This window comes from Salvelinus alpinus, chromosome 5 (assembly GCF_045679555.1).
Source record: "Salvelinus alpinus chromosome 5, SLU_Salpinus.1, whole genome shotgun sequence".
In the NCBI taxonomy this organism is placed as follows: domain Eukaryota; kingdom Metazoa; phylum Chordata; class Actinopteri; order Salmoniformes; family Salmonidae; genus Salvelinus; species Salvelinus alpinus.
Window position 1 is genome coordinate 22288353 of NC_092090.1, and position 20403 is coordinate 22308755.

A 20403-nucleotide genomic window follows, 5' to 3' on the forward strand; every position below is an offset into this window, starting at 1 on the left:
GGGTGGTGTCTCTGCAGGCCAACTCCCGACGGACGTCCTCCCGCAGACTGCAGCGATAATAGTCGATCAGGGCCCTGTCATTCCATCCCGCGCCGGCAGCCAGGGTTCGAAACTCCAGGGCGAACTCCTGCGCGCTCTTCGTCCCCTGCCTCAGATGGAAGAGGCGTTCACCCGCCGCTCTATCCTCTGGCGGGTGGTCGAAGACTGCCCGGACATGGCGGGTGAACTCCTCAAACTGGTCCAACGCCACATCTCCCTCTCTCCACACAGCGTTGGTCCACTCCAGGGCTTTCCCGGTGAGGCACGAGATGAGGGCGGACACCCTCTCAAGGTCCGAAGGAGCCGGGTGGACGGTTGCCAGGTATAAGTCCAGCTGCAAGAGGAACCCCTGGCAGTTCGCAGCCGTCCCATCATATTCCTGGGGAAGGGAGAGATGAATCCCACTGGGACCAGGAGGAAGAGGGGAGCGTAGTGGAGACCCCGGCTGTGCTGGTCGAGGCACTGGGAGAACTCCCTGTCTCTCCCAGCTGTCCATTGTCTGGACAACGCGGTCCATGGTGGTGCCAAGATGGTGGAGCATTTCTGCGTGCCCCCGGACGCGCTCCTCCACCCCTATACTCGGGGTACCTGCTCCTGATGACTCCATAAGTTTGGTCCGGAATTCTGTAAGGGGTGCGTACTGGCGGCAGAGAAGTCAGACGCAGGAGAGCAAAAACTGTGTTTCCAACGGTGCAGTTTAATAATAAAAACCCACCGGAAAACAGAACAATCAGTAAATGGGTACAAAACCCGACGCCCACCAGACATAACGTGCACAAGCACTTACAATAAACAATTCCAGACAAGGACATGGGGGTAAACACAGGGTTAAATACACAACATGTAATGAATGGAAAATGGAACCAGGTGTGTGGGAAGACAAGACAAAACAAATGGATAATGAAAGGTGGATCGGTGATGGCTAGAAGACCGGTGACGTCGACCGCCGAACCATGATGGACAGGACCAGGTGAAGGTAAATATCAGAGCCAACAGTACAGTTTGGTTTGGCCCAGTAGTGTTAAAAGGGTGATACAGTATACAGCACTGCTCTAAGACTGGTATGGTGGAACTTTGTTGGTTATTCTCAAATGATAATGTACTACACCTCATAATACAGTGTACTGCATTTGACCAGCGAGCATAGCACCACAATGTAGAGCACTGTTTAGTTACCGTATCAGGCAGTTGTCAAATATGTAGGTACCATGATATACTAGTCAGTAGTACCACATTATTTCTTATTAATACAAGCTGAAATAGAATAAAATAATTAGTTTGTATTTCCCAACATGATCAGGTGCTTTCATCTCTACAGCACAACAGGCACACTGCCATGGCCAAAGATGGTGGATAAATAAAGACAGTTGACTCCTATCGTTTACCAATGAAAAAAAGTTGTCAGTATTGGGTCTACTTAAGGGGGCGGCTCTCCCATAGACAACAATGCGATAGCAGCTGGATGTGGCCTACCTAGTTCATTGACTTCCATTGACATTCCCCTAGTCATTGGCGACTCCATTATCCGCAGTATTAGACTTAAAACGAATCATCCAGCGATCATACACTGTTTACCAGGGTGCAGGGCTACCGACGTTAAGGCTAATCTCAAGATGGTGCTGGCTAAAGCTAAAACTTGGAAGTCTAGAGAGTATAGGGATATTGTTATCCACGTCGGCACCAACGATGTTAGGATGAAATAGTCAGAGTTCACCAAGTGCAACATAGCTTCAGCATGTAAATCAGATAGAAAGATGTCTCGGCATCGAGTAAATGTCTCTGCCTCCTCCCAGTTAGGGGGAGTGAGACAGCAGAGTCTCACAACTCAATCGCCGGTTGAAAACTGTTTTCTGCCCCTCCCAAAAGATAGAATTTGTAGATAATTGGCCATCTTTCTGGGACTCACCCACAAACAGGACCAAGCCTGGCCTGTTGAGGAGGGACAGACTCCATCCTAGCTGGAGGGGTGCTCTCATTTTATCTATGAACATAGACAGGGCTCTAACTACCCTAGCTCCACAATGAGTTTGTTAAGCCTGTTAACCAGCCTGCCAGCTTAGTGGAGCCTGCCACTAGCACAGTCAGTGTAGTCAGCTCAGCTATCCCCATCGAGACCGTGTCTGTGCCTCGATCTAGGTTTGGAAAAACTGAACATGGCGGTGTTCACCTTAGCAATCTCTGGAACTGGAATAAAGACCTCCATTCCTGCCATTATTGAAAGAGATTGTGATATCTCAAAATAGGGCTACTTAATGTTAGATCCCTCACTTCCAAGGCAGTTACAGTCAATGAACTAATCACTGATCATAATCTTGATGTGATTGGCCTGACTGAAACATGGCTTAAGCCTGATGAATTTACTGTGTTAAATGAGGCCTCACCTCCTGGTTACACTAGTGACCATATCAGGCCTCCTGGGCCGTATACAGCGTTCCTCACTAAGTTCCCTGAATTCCTATAGGACCTTGTAGTCATGGCAGATAATATAAAAAATGTTGGTGACTTTAATATTCACATGGAAAAGTCCACAGACCCACTCCAAAAGGCTTTCGGAGCCATCATCGACTCAGTGGGTTTTGTCCAACATGTCTCTGGACATACTCACTGCCACAGTCATACTCTGGACCTAGTTTTGTCCCGTGGAATAAATGTTGTTGATCTTAATGTTTTTCCTCATAATCCTGGACTATTGGACCACCATTTTATTACGTTTGCAATCGCAACAAATAATCTGCTCAGACATCAACCAAGGATCATCAAAAGCCGTGTTATAAATTCTCGGACAACCCAAAGATTCCTAGATGCCCTTCAAGACTACCTCCGCCTACCCAAGGACGTCAGAGTACAAAAATCAGTTAACCACCTAACTGAGGAACTCAATTTAACCTTGCGCAATACCCTAGATGCAGTCCCACCCCTAAAAACAAAAAACATTTGTCACAAGAAACTAGCCCCCTGGTATACAGAAAATACCCGAGCTCTGAATGGCGCTACACCAAACTGGAAGTATTCCGACTAGCTTGGAAAGACAGTACCGTGCAGTATCGAAGAGCCCTCACTGCTGCTCGATCATCCTAATTTTCCAACTTAATTGAGCAAAATAAGAACAATCCCAAAATTATTTTTGATACTGTCGCAAAGCTGACTAAAAAGCAGCATTCCCCAAGAGAGGATGGCATTCACTTCAGCAGTGATAAATTCATGAACTTCTTTGAGGAAAAGATCATGATCATTAGAAAGCAAATTACGGACTCCTCTTTAAATCTGAGTATTCCTCCAAAGCTCAGTTGTCCTGAGTCTGCACAACTCTACCAGGACCTAGGATCAAGGGAGACACTCAAGTTTTTTAACTTCTTATGGCTGCAGGCAGTATTGAGTAGCATGGATGAATAAGGTGCCCAGAAGTGCCCAGAGTAAACTGCCTGCTACTCAGTCCCAGTTGCTAATATATGCATATAGTTAATATATTTGGATATAAAACACTCTGAAGTTTCTAAAACTGTTTGAATGATGTCTGTGAGTATAACAGAACTCATATGGCAGGCAAAAACCTGAGAAAAAATCCAACCAGGAAGTGGGAAATCAGGTTGGTTATTTTTCAACTCATTCTCTATTGAAGATAGTGGGATATTGGTCATGTTGCACTTCCTAAGGATTCCACTAGATGTCAACAGTCTTTAGAACCTTGTTTGATGCTTCTACTGTGAAGTGGGGGCGAATGAGAGGGGAATGAGTAAGGTCTCTGGCAGAATGCCATGAGCTCATGACGCTCGTTCACGTGAGAGCGAGCTCTGTTCCATTGCATTTCTACAGACAAAGGAATTCTCCGGTTGGAACATTATTGAATATTTATGTTAACAACATCCGAAAGATTGATTCTATACTTTGTTTGACATGTTTCTACGGACTGTAATGGAACTTTTTGACTTTTCGTCTGCTCCTAGTGAACGCGCATCATTAATTTTGATTTATGAACTGAACGTACTAACAAAAGGAGCTATTTGGACATAAATTATGTACATTATCGAACAAAACAAACATTTATTGTGGAACTGGGATTCCTGTGAGTGCATTCTGATGAAGATCATCAAATGTAAGTGAATATTTATAATGCTATTTCTGACTTCTGTTGACTCCAACATGGCGGATGTTGTTTTGGGCTCTGAGCGCTGTACTCAGATTATTGCATGGTTTGCTTTTTCGGTAAAGTTTTTTTGAAATCTGACACAGCGGTTGCATTAAGGAGAAGTTTATCTAAAGTTCCATGTATAATACTTGTATTTTCATCAACATTTATGATGAGTATTTCTGTAAATTGATGTGGCTCTCTGCAAAATCACTGGATGTTTTTGGAACAACTGAACATAACGCGCCAATGTATACAGAGATTTTTTTATATAAATATGAACTTTATCAAACAAAACATACATGTATTGTGTAACATGAAGTCCTATGAGTGCCATCTGATGAAGATCATCAAAGGTTAGTGATTAATTTATCTCTATTACTGCTTTTTTATCTCTATTACTGCTATTACTCTCTTCGGCTGGAAAAATGGCTGTGTTTTTCTGTGAATAGGCACTCAGCTAACATAATCGTTTGTGGTGCTTTCGCTGTAAAGCCTATTTGAAATTGGACACTGTGGTGGGATTAACAAGAAGTGTATCTTTAAAATGGTGTGAAATACTTATATGTTTGAGGAATTTTAATTATGATATTATCTGTCACTGTGGATGGTTTGTCCTCTGACAAATCAACTGTAAATTTCGGTGATCCTCAAGGCTCCGTTTTAGGAACCACTATTGTTTTCACTATATATTTTACCTCTTGGTGATGTCATTCGGAAACATAATGATACATTTCACTGCTATGCAGACGATACACAGCTGTACATGAAACAGGGTGAAGCCCCAAAATTGCCTACCCTGGAAGCTTGTGTTTCAGACATAAGGAAGTGGATGGCGGCAAATGTTCTACTTTTAAACTCGGACTAAACAGAGGTGCTAGTTCTAGGTCCCAAGGAACAAAGAGATCTGCGGATCTGACAATGAATCTTGATGGTTGTACAGTCGCCTCAAATAAAACTGTGAAGGACCTCGGCGTTACTCTGGACCCTGATCTCTCTTTTGACGAACATATCAAGACTGTTTCAAGGACAGCTTTTTTCCATCTACGTAACATTGCAAAAATCAAGATCTTTCTGTCCAGAAATTATGCAGAAAAATGTATCCATGCTTTTGTCACTTCTAGGTTAGACTACTGCAATGCTCTACTTTCCGGCTACCCGGATAAAACAATAAATAAACTTCAGTTAGTGCTAAACACGGCTGCTAGAATCTTGACTAGAACCAATTTTTTTTATCACATTACTCCAGTGCTAGCCCCTCTACACTGGCTTCCTGTTAAGGCTAGAGCTGATTTCAAGGTTTTACTGCTAACCTACAAAGTATTACATGGGCTTGCTCCTACATATCTCTCCAATTTGTTCCTGCCGTACATACCTACACGTACGCTACGGTCACAAGACGCAGGCCTCCTTACTGTCCCTAGAATTTCTAAGCAAACAGCTGAAGACAGGGTTATTCAAACTCAATCAGCATGACAGAGTGATCTCCAGCCTTGTCCTCGTCAACACTCACGCCTGTGTTAACGAGAGAATCATTGACATGATGTCCCTAGAATTTCTAAGCAAACAGCTGGAGGCAGGGCTTTCTCCTATAGAGCTCAATTTTTCTGGAAATGTCTGCCTACCCATGTGAGAGACGCAGACTTGGTCCCAACCTTTAAGTCTTTACTGAAGACTCATCTCTTCAGTAGGTCATATGATTGAGTGTAGTCTGGCCCAGGAGTGTGAAGGTGAACGGAAAAGCTCTGGAGCAACGAACCGCCCTTGCTGTCTCTGCCTGGCCGGTCCCCTTCTCTCCACTGGGATTCTCTGCCTCAAACCCTATTACAGGGGCTGAGTCACTGTCTTACTGGTGCTCTTCCATGCCATCCCTAGGAGGGGTGTGTCACTTGAGTGGGTTTAGTCACTTACGTGATTTTCCTGTCCGGGTTGGCGCCCCCCCTTGGGTTGTGCCGTGGGGGAGATCTTTGTGGGCTATACTCGGCCTTGTCTCAGGATGGTAGGTTAGTGGTTGGAGATATCCCTTTAGTGGTGTGGGGGCTGTGCTTTGGCAAAGTGGGTGGGGTTATATCCTGCCTGTTTGGCCCTATCTGGGGGTATTGTCGGACGGGGCCACAGTGTCTCCCGACCCCTCCTTGCTCAGCTTCCAGTATTTATGCAGCAATAGTTTGTGTCGGGGGGCTAGGGTCAGTCTGTTATTTCTGGAATATTTCTCCTATCTTATCTGGTGTCCTGTGTGAATTTAAGTATGCTCTCTCTAATTCTGTCTCTTTCTCTTTCTTTCTTTCTTTCTTTCTTTCTTTCTTTCTTTCTTTCTTTCTTTCTTTCTTTCTTTCTTTCTTTCTTTCTTTCTTTCTTTCTTTGTCTCTCTCGGAGGACCTGATCCCTACGACCATGCCTCAGGACTACCCGGCCTGATTACTCCTTGCTGTCCCCAGTCCACCTGGTCATGCTGCTGCTCCAGTTTCAACTGTTCTGCCTGCGGCTATGGAACCCTGACCTACTCCTGAGGTGCTGACCTGTTGCACCCTCTACAATCAAATAAAATAAAATTTAATTTGTCACATACACATGGTTAGCAGATGTTAATGCGAGTGTAGCGAAATGCTTGTGCTTCTAGTTCCGACAATGCAGTAATAACCAACGAGTAATCTAACCTAACAATTCCACAACTACTACCTTATACACACAAGTGTAAAGGGATAAAGAATATGTACATAAAGATATATGAATGAGTGATGGTACAATACGGCATAGGCAAGATGCAGTAGATGGTATCGAGTACAGTATATACATATGAGATGAGTAATGTAGGGTATGTAAACATAAAAGTGCATAGTTTAAAGTGGCTAGTGATACATGTATTACATAAAGATGGCAAGATGCAGTAGATGATATAGAGTACAGTATATACATATACATTATATTAAGTGGCATTGTTTAAAGTGGCTAGTGATACATTTTTTATCAATTTCCATTATTAAAGTGAGCTGGAGTTGAGTCAGTATGTTGGCAGCAGCCACTCGATGTTAGTGGTGGCTGTTTAACAGTCTGATGGCCTTGAGATAGAAGCTGTTTTTCAGTCTCTCGGTCCCTGCTTTGATGCACCTGTACTGACCTCACCTTCTGGATGATAGCGGGGTGAACAGGCAGTGGCTCGGGTGGTTGTTGTCCTTGATGATCTTAATGGCCTTCCTGTGACATCGGGTGGTGTAGGTGTCCTGGAGGGCAGGTAGTTTGCCCCTAGTGATGCGTTGTGCAGACCTCACTACCCTCTGGAGAGCCTTACGGTTGTGGGCGGAGCAGTTGCTGTACCAGGCGGTGATACAGCCCGACAGGATGCTCTCGATTGTGCATCTGTAGAAGTTTGTGAGTGCTTTTGGTGACAAGCCGAATTTCTTCAGCCTCCTGAGGTTGAAGAGGCGCTGCTGCGCCTTCTTCACAACGCTGTCTGTGTGGGTGGACCAATTCAGTTTGTCCGTGATGTGTACGCCGAGGAACTTAAAACGTACTACCCTCTCCACTACTGTCCCGTCGATGTGGATAGGGGGGTGCTCCCTCTGCTGTTTCCTGAAGTCCACAATCATCTCCTTTGTTTTGTTGACGTTGAGTGTGAGGTTATTTTCCTGACACCACACTCCGAGGGCCCTCACCTCCTCCCTGTAGACCGTCTCGTTGCTGTTGGTAATCAAGCCTACCACTGTAGTGTCGTCCGCAAACTTGATGATTGAGTTGGAGGTGTGCATGGCCACGCAGTCGTGGGTGAACAGGGAGTACAGGAGAGGGCTCAGAACGCACCCTTGTGGGGCCCCAGTGTTGAGCATCAGCGGGGTGGAGTTGTTGTTACCTAACCTCACCACCTGGGGGCGGCCCGTCAGGAAGTCCAGTACCCAGTTGCACAGGGCGCGGTCGAGACCCAAGGTCTCGAGTTTGGTGACGAGTTTGGAGGGTACTATGGTGTTAAATGCTGAGCTGTAATCGATGAACAGCATTCTCACATAGGTATTCCTCTTGTCCAGATGGGTTAGGGCAGTGTTCAGTGTGGTTGCGATTGCGTCGTCTGTGGACCTATTGGGGCGGTAAGCAAATTGGAGTGGGTCTAGGGTGTCAGGTAGGGTGGAGGTGATATGGTCCTTGACTAGTCTCTCAAAGCAGTTCATGATGACGGAAGTGAGTGCTACGGGGCGGTAGTCGTTTAGCTCAGTTACCTTAGCTTTCTTGGGAACAGGAAAAATGGTGGCCCTCTTGAAGCATGTGGGAACAGCAGACTGAGATAAGGATTGATTGAATATGTCCGTAAACACACCAGCCAGCTGGTCTGCGCATGCTCTGAGGACGCGGCTGGGGATGCCGTCTGGGCCTGCAGCCTTGCGAGGGTTAACACGTTTAAATGTTTTACTCACCTCGGCCGCAGGTTTTGGTAGCGGGCCGTGTCAGTGGCACTGTATTGTCCTCAAAGCGAGCAAAGAAGTTATTTAGTCTGTCTGGGAGCAAGACATCCTGGTCCGCGACGGGGCTGGTTTTCTTTTTGTAATCCGTGATTGACTGTAGACATTTACATTACATTTAAGTCATTTAGCAGACGCTCTTATCCAGAGCGACTTACAAATTGGTGCATTCACCTTATGATATCCAGTGGAACAACCACTTTACAATAGTGCATCTAACTCTTTTAAGGGGGAGGGGGGGGGTTAGGAGGATTACTTTATCCTATCCTAGGTATTCCTTAAAGAGGTGGGGTTTCAGGTGTCTCCGGAAGGTGGTGATTGACTCCGCTGACCTGGCGTCGTGAGGGAGTTTGTTCCACCATTGGGGTGCCAGAGCAGCGAACAGTTTTGACTGGGCTGAGCGGGAACTGTACTTCCTCAGAGGTAGGGAGGCGAGCAGGCCAGAGGTGGATGAACGCAGTGCCCTTGTTTGGGTGTAGGGCCTGATCAGAGCCTGAAGATACGGAGGTGCCGTTCCCCTCACAGCTCCGTATGCAAGCACCATGGTCTTGTAGCGGATGCGAGCTTCAACTGGAAGCCAGTGGAGAGAGCGGAGGAGCGGGGTGACCTGAGAGAACTTGGGAAGGTTGAACACCAGACGGGCTGCGGCGTTCTGGATGAGTTGTAGGGGTTTAATGGCACAGGCAGGGAGCCCAGCCAACAGCGAGTTGCAGTAATCCAGACGGGAGATGACAAGTGCCTGGATTAGGACCTGCGCCGCTTCCTGTGTGAGGCAGGGTCGTACTCTGCGAATGTTGTAGAGCATGAACCTACAGGAACGGGTCACCGCCTTGATGTGAGTTGAGAACGACAGGGTGTTGTCCAGGATCACGCCAAGGTTCTTAGCGCTCTGGGAGGAGGACACAATGGAGTTGTCAACCGTGATGGCGAGATCATGGAACGGGCAGTCCTTCCCCGGGAGGAAGAGCAGCTCCGTCTTGCCGAGGTTCAGCTTGAGGTGGTGATCCGTCATCCACACTGATATGTCTGCCAGACATGCAGAGATGCGATTCGCCACCTGGTTATCAGAGGGGGGAAAGGAGAAGATTAATTGTGTGTCGTCTGCATAGCAATGATAGGAGAGGCCATGTGAGGATATGACAGAGCCAAGTGACTTGGTGTATAGCGAGAATAGGAGAGGGCCTAGAACAGAGCCCTGGGGGACACCAGTGGTGAGAGCACGTGGTGCGCAGACAGATTCTCGCCACGCCACCTGGTAGGAGCGACCTGTCAGGTAGGACGCAATCCAAGCGTGGGCCGCGCCGGAGATGCCCAACTCGGAGAGGGTGGAGAGGAGGATCTGATGGTTCACAGTATCAAAGGCAGCCGATAGGTCTAGAAGGATGAGAGCAGAGGAGAGAGAGTTAGCTTTAGCAGTGCGGAGCGCCTCCGTGACACAGAGAAGAGCAGTCTCAGTTGAATGACTAGTCTTGAAACCTGACTGATTTGGATCAAGAAGGTCATTCTGAGAGAGATAGCAGGAGAGCTGGCCAAGGACGGCACGTTCAAGAGTTTTGGAGAGAAAAGAAAGAAGGGATACTGGTCTGTAGTTGTTGACATCGGAGGGATCGAGTGTAGGTTTTTTCAGAAGGGGTGCAACTCTCGCTCTCTTGAAGACGGAAGGGACGTAGCCAGCGGTCAAGGATGAGTTGATGAGCGAGGTGAGGTAAGGGAGAAGGTCTCCGGAAATGGTCTGGAGAAGAGAGGAGAGGATAGGGTCAAGCGGGCAGGTTGTTGGGCGGCCGGCCGTCACAAGACGCGAGATTTCATCTGGAGAGAGAGGGGAGAAAGAGGTCAAAGCACAGGGTAGGGCAGTGTGAGCAGAACCAGCGGTGTCGTTTGACTTAGCAAACGAGGATCGGATGTCGTCGACCTTCTTTTCAAAATGGTTGACGAAGTCATCCGCAGAGAGGGAGGAGGGGGGAGGAGGGGGAGGAGGATTCAGGAGGGAGGAGAAGGTGGCAAAGAGCTTCCTAGGGTTAGAGGCAGATGCTTGGAATTTAGAGTGGTAGAAAGTGGCTTTAGCAGCAGAGACAGAAGAGGAGAAAGTAGAGAGGAGGGAGTGAAAGGATGCCAGGTCCTCAGGGAGGCGAGTTTTCCTCCATTTCCGCTCGGCTGCCCGGAGCCCTGTTCTGTGAGCTCGCAGTGAGTCGTCGAGCCACGGAGCAGGAGGGGAGGACCGAGCCGGCCTGGAGGATAGGGGACATAGAGAGTCAAAGGATGCAGAAAGGGAGGAGAGGAGGGTTGAGGAGGCAGAATCAGGAGATAGGTTGGAGAAGGTTTGAGCAGAGGGAAGAGATGATAGGATGGAAGAGGAGAGAGTAGCGGGGGAGAGAGAGCGAAGGTTGGGACGGCGCGATACCATCCGAGTAGGGGCAGTGTGGGAAGTGTTAGATGAGAGCGAGAGGGAAAAGGATACAAGGTAGTGGTCGGAGACTTGGAGGCGAGTTGCAGTGAGATTAGTGGAAGAACAGCATCTAGTAAAGATGAGGTCAAGCGTATTGCCTGCCTTGTGAGTAGGGGGGGAAGGTGAGAGGGTGAGGTCAAAAGAGGAGAGGAGTGGAAAGAAGGAGGCAGAGAGGAATGAGTCAAAGGTAGACGTGGGGAGGTTAAAGTCACCCAGAACTGTGAGAGGTGAGCCATCCTCAGGAAAGGAACTTATCAGGGCGTCAAGCTCATTGATGAACTCTCCAAGGGAACCTGGAGGGCGATAAATGATAAGGATGTTAAGCTTGAAAGGGCTGGTAACTGTGACAGCATGGAATTCAAAGGAGGCGATAGACAGATGGGTCAGGGGAGAAAGAGAGAATGTCCACTTGGGAGAGATGAGGATCCCAGTGCCACCGCCCCGCTGACCAGAAGCTCTCGGGGTGTGCGAGAACACGTGGGCAGACGAGGCGAGAGCAGTAGGAGTAGCAGTGTTGTCAGTGGTAATCCATGTTTCCGTCAGTGCCAAGAAGTCGAGGGACTGGAGGGACGCATAGGCTGAGATGAACTCTGCCTTGTTGGCCGCAGATCGGCAGTTCCAGAGGCTGCCGGAGACCTGGAACTCCACGTGGGTCGTGCGCGCTGGAACCACCAGGTTAGAATGGCGGCGGCCACGTGGTGTGAAGCGTTTGTATGGTCTGTGCAGAGAGGAGAGAAGAGGGATAGACAGACACATAGTTGACAGGCTACAGAAGAGGCTACGCTAATGCAAAGGAGATTAGAATGACAAGTGGACTACACGTCTCGAATGTTCAGGAAGTTAAACTTACGTTGCAAAAATAAAATAAAATCTTATTGACTAAAATCTTATTGACTAAAATGATATAGTACTGCTGGCGGTGAAGTAGGCTGGCTAGCAGTGGCTGCGTTGTTGACTTTGTTTGAACGTGTAGCTGGCTAGGTAACCTCGACAATTTCTCAAAAACTACACAATTATCTTGGATACAAAGACAGCAAAGACAACTATGTAGCTAGCTAACACTACGCTAATGGAGTCGGATCAGTCAGTCGGATGGATGAGATCGGATGGATGGATGGATGGATGGATGGATGGATGGATGGATGGATGGATGGATGGATGGATGGATGGATGGATGGATGGATGGATGGATGGATGGATGGATGGATGGATGGATGGATGGATGGATGGATGGATGGATGGATGGATGGATGGATGGATGGATGGATGGATGGATGGATGGATGGATGGATGGATGGATGGATGGATGGATGGATGGATGGATGGATGGATGGATGGATGGATGGATGGATGGATGGATGGATGGATGGATGGATGGATGGATGGATGGATGGATGGATGGATGGATGGATGGATGGATGGATGGATGGATGGATGGATGGATGGATGGATGGATGGATGGATGGATGGATGGATGGATGGATGGATGGATGGATGGATGGATGGATGGATGGATGGATGGATGGATGGATGGATGGATGGATGGATGGATGGATGGATGGATGGATGGATGGATGGATGGATGGATGGATGGATGGATGGATGGATGGATGGATGGATGGATGGATGGATGGATGGATGGATGGATGGATGGATGGATGGATGGATGGATGGATGGATGGATGGATGGATGGATGGATGGATGGATGGATGGATGGATGGATGGATGGATGGATGGATGGATGGATGGATGGATGGATGGATGGATGGATGGATGGATGGATGGATGGATGGATGGATGGATGGATGGATGGATGGATGGATGGATGGATGGATGGATGGATGGATGGATGGATGGATGGATGGATGGATGGATGGATGGATGGATGGATGGATGGATGGATGGATGGATGGATGGATGGATGGATGGATGGATGGATGGATGGATGGATGGATGGATGGATGGATGGATGGATGGATGGATGGATGGATGGATGGATGGATGGATGGATGGATGGATGGATGGATGGATGGATGGATGGATGGATGGATGGATGGATGGATGGATGGATGGATGGATGGATGGATGGATGGATGGATGGATGGATGGATGGATGGATGGATGGATGGATGGATGGATGGATGGATGGATGGATGGATGGATGGATGGATGGATGGATGGATGGATGGATGGATGGATGGATGGATGGATGGATGGATGGATGGATGGATGGATGGATGGATGGATGGATGGATGGATGGATGGATGGATGGATGGATGGATGGATGGATGGATGGATGGATGGATGGATGGATGGATGGATGGATGGATGGATGGATGGATGGATGGATGGATGGATGGATGGATGGATGGATGGATGGATGGATGGATGGATGGATGGATGGATGGATGGATGGATGGATGGATGGATGGATGGATGGATGGATGGATGGATGGATGGATGGATGGATGGATGGATGGATGGATGGATGGATGGATGGATGGATGGATGGATGGATGGATGGATGGATGGATGGATGGATGGATGGATGGATGGATGGATGGATGGATGGATGGATGGATGGATGGATGGATGGATGGATGGATGGATGGATGGATGGATGGATGGATGGATGGATGGATGGATGGATGGATGGATGGATGGATGGATGGATGGATGGATGGATGGATGGATGGATGGATGGATGGATGGATGGATGGATGGATGGATGGATGGATGGATGGATGGATGGATGGATGGATGGATGGATGGATGGATGGATGGATGGATGGATGGATGGATGGATGGATGGATGGATGGATGGATGGATGGATGGATGGATGGATGGATGGATGGATGGATGGATGGATGGATGGATGGATGGATGGATGGATGGATGGATGGATGGATGGATGGATGGATGGATGGATGGATGGATGGATGGATGGATGGATGGATGGATGGATGGATGGATGGATGGATGGATGGATGGATGGATGGATGGATGGATGGATGGATGGATGGATGGATGGATGGATGGATGGATGGATGGATGGATGGATGGATGGATGGATGGATGGATGGATGGATGGATGGATGGATGGATGGATGGATGGATGGATGGATGGATGGATGGATGGATGGATGGATGGATGGATGGATGGATGGATGGATGGATGGATGGATGGATGGATGGATGGATGGATGGATGGATGGATGGATGGATGGATGGATGGATGGATGGATGGATGGATGGATGGATGGATGGATGGATGGATGGATGGATGGATGGATGGATGGATGGATGGATGGATGGATGGATGGATGGATGGATGGATGGATGGATGGATGGATGGATGGATGGATGGATGGATGGATGGATGGATGGATGGATGGATGGATGGATGGATGGATGGATGGATGGATGGATGGATGGATGGATGGATGGATGGATGGATGGATGGATGGATGGATGGATGGATGGATGGATGGATGGATGGATGGATGGATGGATGGATGGATGGATGGATGGATGGATGGATGGATGGATGGATGGATGGATGGATGGATGGATGGATGGATGGATGGATGGATGGATGGATGGATGGATGGATGGATGGATGGATGGATGGATGGATGGATGGATGGATGGATGGATGGATGGATGGATGGATGGATGGATGGATGGATGGATGGATGGATGGATGGATGGATGGATGGATGGATGGATGGATGGATGGATGGATGGATGGATGGATGGATGGATGGATGGATGGATGGATGGATGGATGGATGGATGGATGGATGGATGGATGGATGGATGGATGGATGGATGGATGGATGGATGGATGGATGGATGGATGGATGGATGGATGGATGGATGGATGGATGGATGGATGGATGGATGGATGGATGGATGGATGGATGGATGGATGGATGGATGGATGGATGGATGGATGGATGGATGGATGGATGGATGGATGGATGGATGGATGGATGGATGGATCGGATGGATCGATAGATAGATAGATAGATAGATAGATAGATGGATCGATCGATCGATCGATCGATCGATCGATCGGATCGATCGATGGATGGATCGATGGATGGATGGATGGATGGATGGATGGATGGATCGATCGATGGATGGATGGATGGATGGATGTGTGTGTGATGTGATGTATATGTGTGTGTGTGTGTGTGTGTGTGTGTGTGTGTGTGTGTGTGTGTGTGTGTGTGTGTGTGTGTGTGTGTGTGTGTGTGTGTGTGTCATATCCCTCAGTCTGTCTGTCATATCCCTCAGTACAGCTATCAGGGATTATGGAGATAATGGGAGAAATGCTTTATATTATTAAATAAAAGGACCAAGTTTTACATATTTAAGAAAGGTCTCAGGTGATTACATAATAAATCCATATCATATGATCCATAACATCGCCTACTGTGAATCACATTGTGGGTCTAGAGCTCAGAATCTTTATGATTTATATACAGTATGTTATCCTCTCTTTCAGAAATGATGTGGACTTGGACAGACTGTCTGTGTGTCAATCTCCTGCTTCTCCTCCAAAGATGTTCTTTGTGTGTGTGTGTGAATGATGTGAGGATTTGCATGAACGATGGGTACGGTTTGCACTTTCGGTACTAGGCTATTCCATTGGCAAACAAGCTAAATCAAGCAAACCTTAAGTATTTGGGCCAGGTTTGGTGTTGATCTTTAGTGTGGTCTGTTAAAGTATGAAAGGGACCAACCGTTGATGATGTGCATGGTCGCTTTTGATATTAAATTGTTGTTTTTCTTTCCAGAGAAGTTTGAGGTTCTTGGTCCGACTCGTGCCATTGTTGCTGTGGCTGGTGATGACATCATTCTGCCCTGTTATATCAAATCCAACATCAGTGCTGAGGACATGAGAGTTGACTGGTTCAGAATCAACCTCCCAGACCCTCAGTCAAACATCGCGTCCATCTCTACCAAGACGGCAGAGACAAATACCATGATCAGATCCACTCCTACAGGGGAAGGACATCGCTGTTTAAAGAGGAACTGAAGAAGGGAAACACCGCTTTGAAACTGACCAGGGTACAGGGCACTGATGATGGACGTTATAAATGTCTTGTTGAGTCTAAGACACATTATGATGATGCCACCATTCAAGTCTACGTCAGAGGTACATTTCTTAAATACAACAACCCATATGATGTTCCTCCCAATCTCAGCAGTACTTAATCTCCAGTCTCCCTTTGTGTCTGTAGCTATAGGATCCAAGCCAGAGGTTTCCATTGAGGGGCAGAAAGAAGGAGGGATGGCTCTGCTGTGTGTATCTAAAGGCTGGTTCCCTGAGCCTGAGTTGGAGTGGCTGGACAGTGAAGGGGTCACTCTGTCTGCTGGACCGTCAGAGACAGACAGGGACTATGAGGGATTCTACATAGTTAAACTAAAGACCATCATAAAGGAGACTGACATCAACCGCTTTACCTGTAGAATCAGACAGAGCCAGATCCATGAGGTGATGGAGACAGAGTTTCACATCCCTAGTGAGTAACATCATAGTATTGATTAGCTGAGATGGAACACTTCATGTTTTATATGCTGTTGTATTACAAAGGCTGCTTAACAAACATAAATAGGACAGTTGGATACAAGTTTGTCTACATTTTTAGAACTCTAAAGTATTCTAATGTCAAGATGAAACCACGTTGGTTTTGTAGATCCAGCTGTATGCCTCCACCTGACATGAATGGAAAAGATAAACACAACATTAAACCAGGAAATGAGATGGTGCTCATCTTTTCCAGTCATTTATCATTGAGGCATATTGCTGGAGCTACACAACTGATGTCATGGGACGTGGTTTCATTTTGACATTAGTTTACATTTGAGGTCTTTAAACATCTGACATAAATTTAATTTATGAGTGAAATGTCCCTTTAATATTATTTGGTAGCAGTGGTTAGCATGGCACTAACCTGAATTTATTTGCAGGTGAGCTGATCCTTGTTCATGAAGAGACATGGAGAATAGCCTCTGCACTGATTGTCTCTATGGGCATTGTGGCCATATTAGCTTTCACTATTTGGCACTGGAATGGTTTGCACAATGACTATGGTAATATAACACTTTTTTTGACTGAATGTAAATGTTTTAAAGTGCAGTTTACTGAGTGACATACACAAGGAGTTGGGTACTACAACCAAAAGGTTGCCAATTCGAATCCTCTAGCCGACAAGGTGAAAATCTTGAGCACGGCACTTATTGCACCAGGGTTGTTCTAGTATTTTCTCCACAAAAATACTAGATGTTTTAATATAAGGTTTATTTAAATCTCAGTGCCTGGTTTACCTGAAGCACATCAGTGTAACTTCTTCCTTCATGTAAAAGACTTTGTCAGAAAACATCTTGAGTAGGTCATTTAGTGGACCTTTCCTCAAACTGTTATCTATTTCCATGTCTATAGATGCATCCAAAGCTGAACACAGTCAAGAGATAGTTAAGTAGTGTCTTACTGTCAAACATGCAGTTTTCTCCTCCAGAAATGGAACTTCATCAGAGAAAACACTGAGGTTCTGTGTTCAATAAGTATGTTCTCTCTGTCTCTCTTTTGATGTGTCCAGAGCAAGTTAAAAATGAACACAGTCTTGAGTTGAGTAAGTAGTGTCTAACAGTCCTATGCATCAATGTGTAAAAGTTTACATTTTCATACTTTTCTCCTGCATGGATGTAAGATGTCCACAAAGCAAGTTCAACATGTCAACACTTTAAAGCTGAGTAAGTCGTGTCCAACAGTCCTATGCCTCAGTGTCATTTCTTATTGGGATCCCAAACAATAATTGGAGACAAACAATTCCCAACACATGAATATGTAACAGAAATGAATAGCGTACAACAGCTAGTTTCATGGATTTAAAATCCTTACCTATTTGACATGAATGCTTTTTATCACATTGTTTTTACTGTGCCCCATCCCCCTGCCACACAATTAATTGAATGAATTGTTCACCGTTAAGAATGCTTTAATTGACTTTAATTCATCTGTTTGTCTGCAGAGATACTCACTGATCAGCTGGGTAAGTAGAAGCTATACACAATGCATTACTAGACCCTTATGGTCAATATACAATACATACAAGTACATTCTAAGCCAGGGTTCTCCAACCCTGATCCTGCAGAGCTACTTTCCTGTAGGTTTTTGATCCAACCTTAATTGTAACAAACCTGATTCAACTTATCAAGAAGCAAATTATTAAAATCAGTCTCACTAGGGTTGGAGTGAAAACCTACATTACATTATCTCTCCAGGAACAGGGTTCATACTGTTGTTTGCAGGTATACTGTATTATGGAAGAGTGATTATTTTTACACATTGTCACTTACCATATGTGTTTGGTTCTGAACTTGCATTAAAAAATCTCTCACTTTATCGATAAAGTTTAGAGATGGAGATTTGTATAGTGTACAGTATACTCTAGTGTAACATTATATTACCATAGTTTCTGGTATCCCCCAAATCTGACAAACTCTTTCTCTGTATTGTAGAACTTGAAAGCATCAGAAGACATTTAGGTCAGTGTGGAAGACTCTCCAGTCCATCCACCTAGACCTTTACATGGATACTATTATCTTCACATACTGGTATTACTTGAAATACCACGCATTCACATCTGCAATATACTGTATGTTGTTATCAATAACAACCTATAGGCTACATATGTCTACAGTAATGTACTCTGCAGCAAAACCTGCAGTAAAGTTTGTTTTTCAAAATAATTATAATGAAGTGTATGTTTCTCTCCACGGTGGATGTGACTCTAGACTCTGATACAGCACATCTCCAACTCATCCTGTCTGAAGACGGGAAACAAGTTAGATGTGGAGACGTATGGCAGCATCTCCATGACAACCCAGAGAGGTTTGATACTTGTGTCAGTGTCCTGGGACAGGAGGGTTTCTCCTCAGGGAGATTCTACTATGAGGTTCAGGTGAAGACAAGGTGGACTATAGGAGTGGCCAGAGAGTCCATCAACAGGAAGGGGAAGATTACAATGAGCCCTGAGAATGGATACAGGACACTGTGGATTAGAAATGGAGAGTACAAGGCTCCCTCTGTCTCCTCTGTCCCCCTCTCCCTGAGAGAGAAGCCCCAGAAGGTGGGGGTGTTTGTGGATCATGAGGAGGGTCTGGTCTCCTTCTATAATGTAGAGGCCAGGTCTCATATATACTCTTTCACAGGCTGCACCTTCACTGAGAAACTCTATCCATATTTTGGCCCGTCTTATTGACGGAGGTAAAAACTCAGCCCCACCGGTCATCACTCCTGTAGATATCACTGACTTTCATATCAAACATTGAAATACTGTTAACATTTGTGTGTGTGCATGTCAGACTACCAAACTTGTGTGTGGGTGTGGATAGGTGTGTGTGCGAGCATGTCATCCTATGGTTTCCATGTTGTCTACATAAAGCCCTATTATACAGTATGTAAGCCTAATGTATTGACATATTCTGAACATCAGTCTGGTAATATTAAACCTATTTGAACTTCATTCAAACTTGAAATAAAATCTAAATCAAACTTGTCACTATAAATGACGTTGTCAACCGTAAAATCCCCTGAATCAAATCATTCTGAATTATTGGCTGTCGTTGGTGAGGTAGAGTAATTAACTACTCAAAAAGGCTGCTCCTGATTGGCTGTGACATGTGTTGGTCTTTCTCAGGGGGCCTATCAGATATTTCCTCACTCAGGTCACGTAACATAAATTACTTATTCAGGCTGGAGTTAAATCAGGAAGAGACAACATCATAATCAATCAATGACAGATCAATCAACTCTGGTCACAGTCCCGGGGAGTGGGTCTGGGAGGGCTAGTGTGTGTCTGTATGTGTCCGTTCGTGCCTGCGTGTGTGTGCGTGTGTGTGTTTATTTATAGACTGTGTCTAATGTGTGGTAAGATACTGAGTGTCAGTTCATCAGCATCCTTGTCAATGCTCATCTGATGTCCTGGCCCTTACCCCATAGGCTCTGTAGACAGTATTGAATGAATAGCTATAAGGAATAGGTTTTTCCCAACACATGATGTGCTTTCCCCTCTACAACACAACATCTTATCTGCCATGACCAAATATACAGTAAATGAAGATAGTTCACTCAGGCCATTTACCATTTAAAATGCATTTTATGGTCTACTTAAAGGAAAAATCCACCCATTCTTATAAATTACAGTGTTAAATAAGAGAACAATATTTTTGGCGAACAAATGTTAATTTTGCTTTATAATATGGTTGGTAGCAACGTGAAAAACGTGTCTGTTGCAGCTCGAGTTGACTACAAAATCCACAATGCA

The 20403-nt window shown here is 46.0% G+C and overlaps 1 protein-coding gene and 1 pseudogene across 1 annotated transcript; both read left to right on the top strand.

The window, feature by feature from the left end:
• The first annotated feature begins 15982 nt into the window (after nt 1-15982).
• LOC139575741 (butyrophilin subfamily 1 member A1-like) lies at nt 15983-18992 on the top strand. The gene is made up of 6 exons (XM_071400989.1): nt 15983-16229; nt 16315-16596; nt 17045-17167; nt 17674-18126; nt 18596-18691; nt 18872-18992. The coding sequence occupies exons 2-4, from the start codon at nt 16365-16367 to the stop codon at nt 17712-17714; spliced, it is 396 nt and encodes a 131-aa protein (XP_071257090.1). The 5' UTR covers nt 15983-16229; nt 16315-16364; the 3' UTR covers nt 17715-18126; nt 18596-18691; nt 18872-18992.
• Nucleotides 18832-19645, top strand: LOC139575269 (pyrin-like; annotated as a pseudogene).
• The last annotated feature ends 758 nt before the right edge of the window (nt 19646-20403 follow it).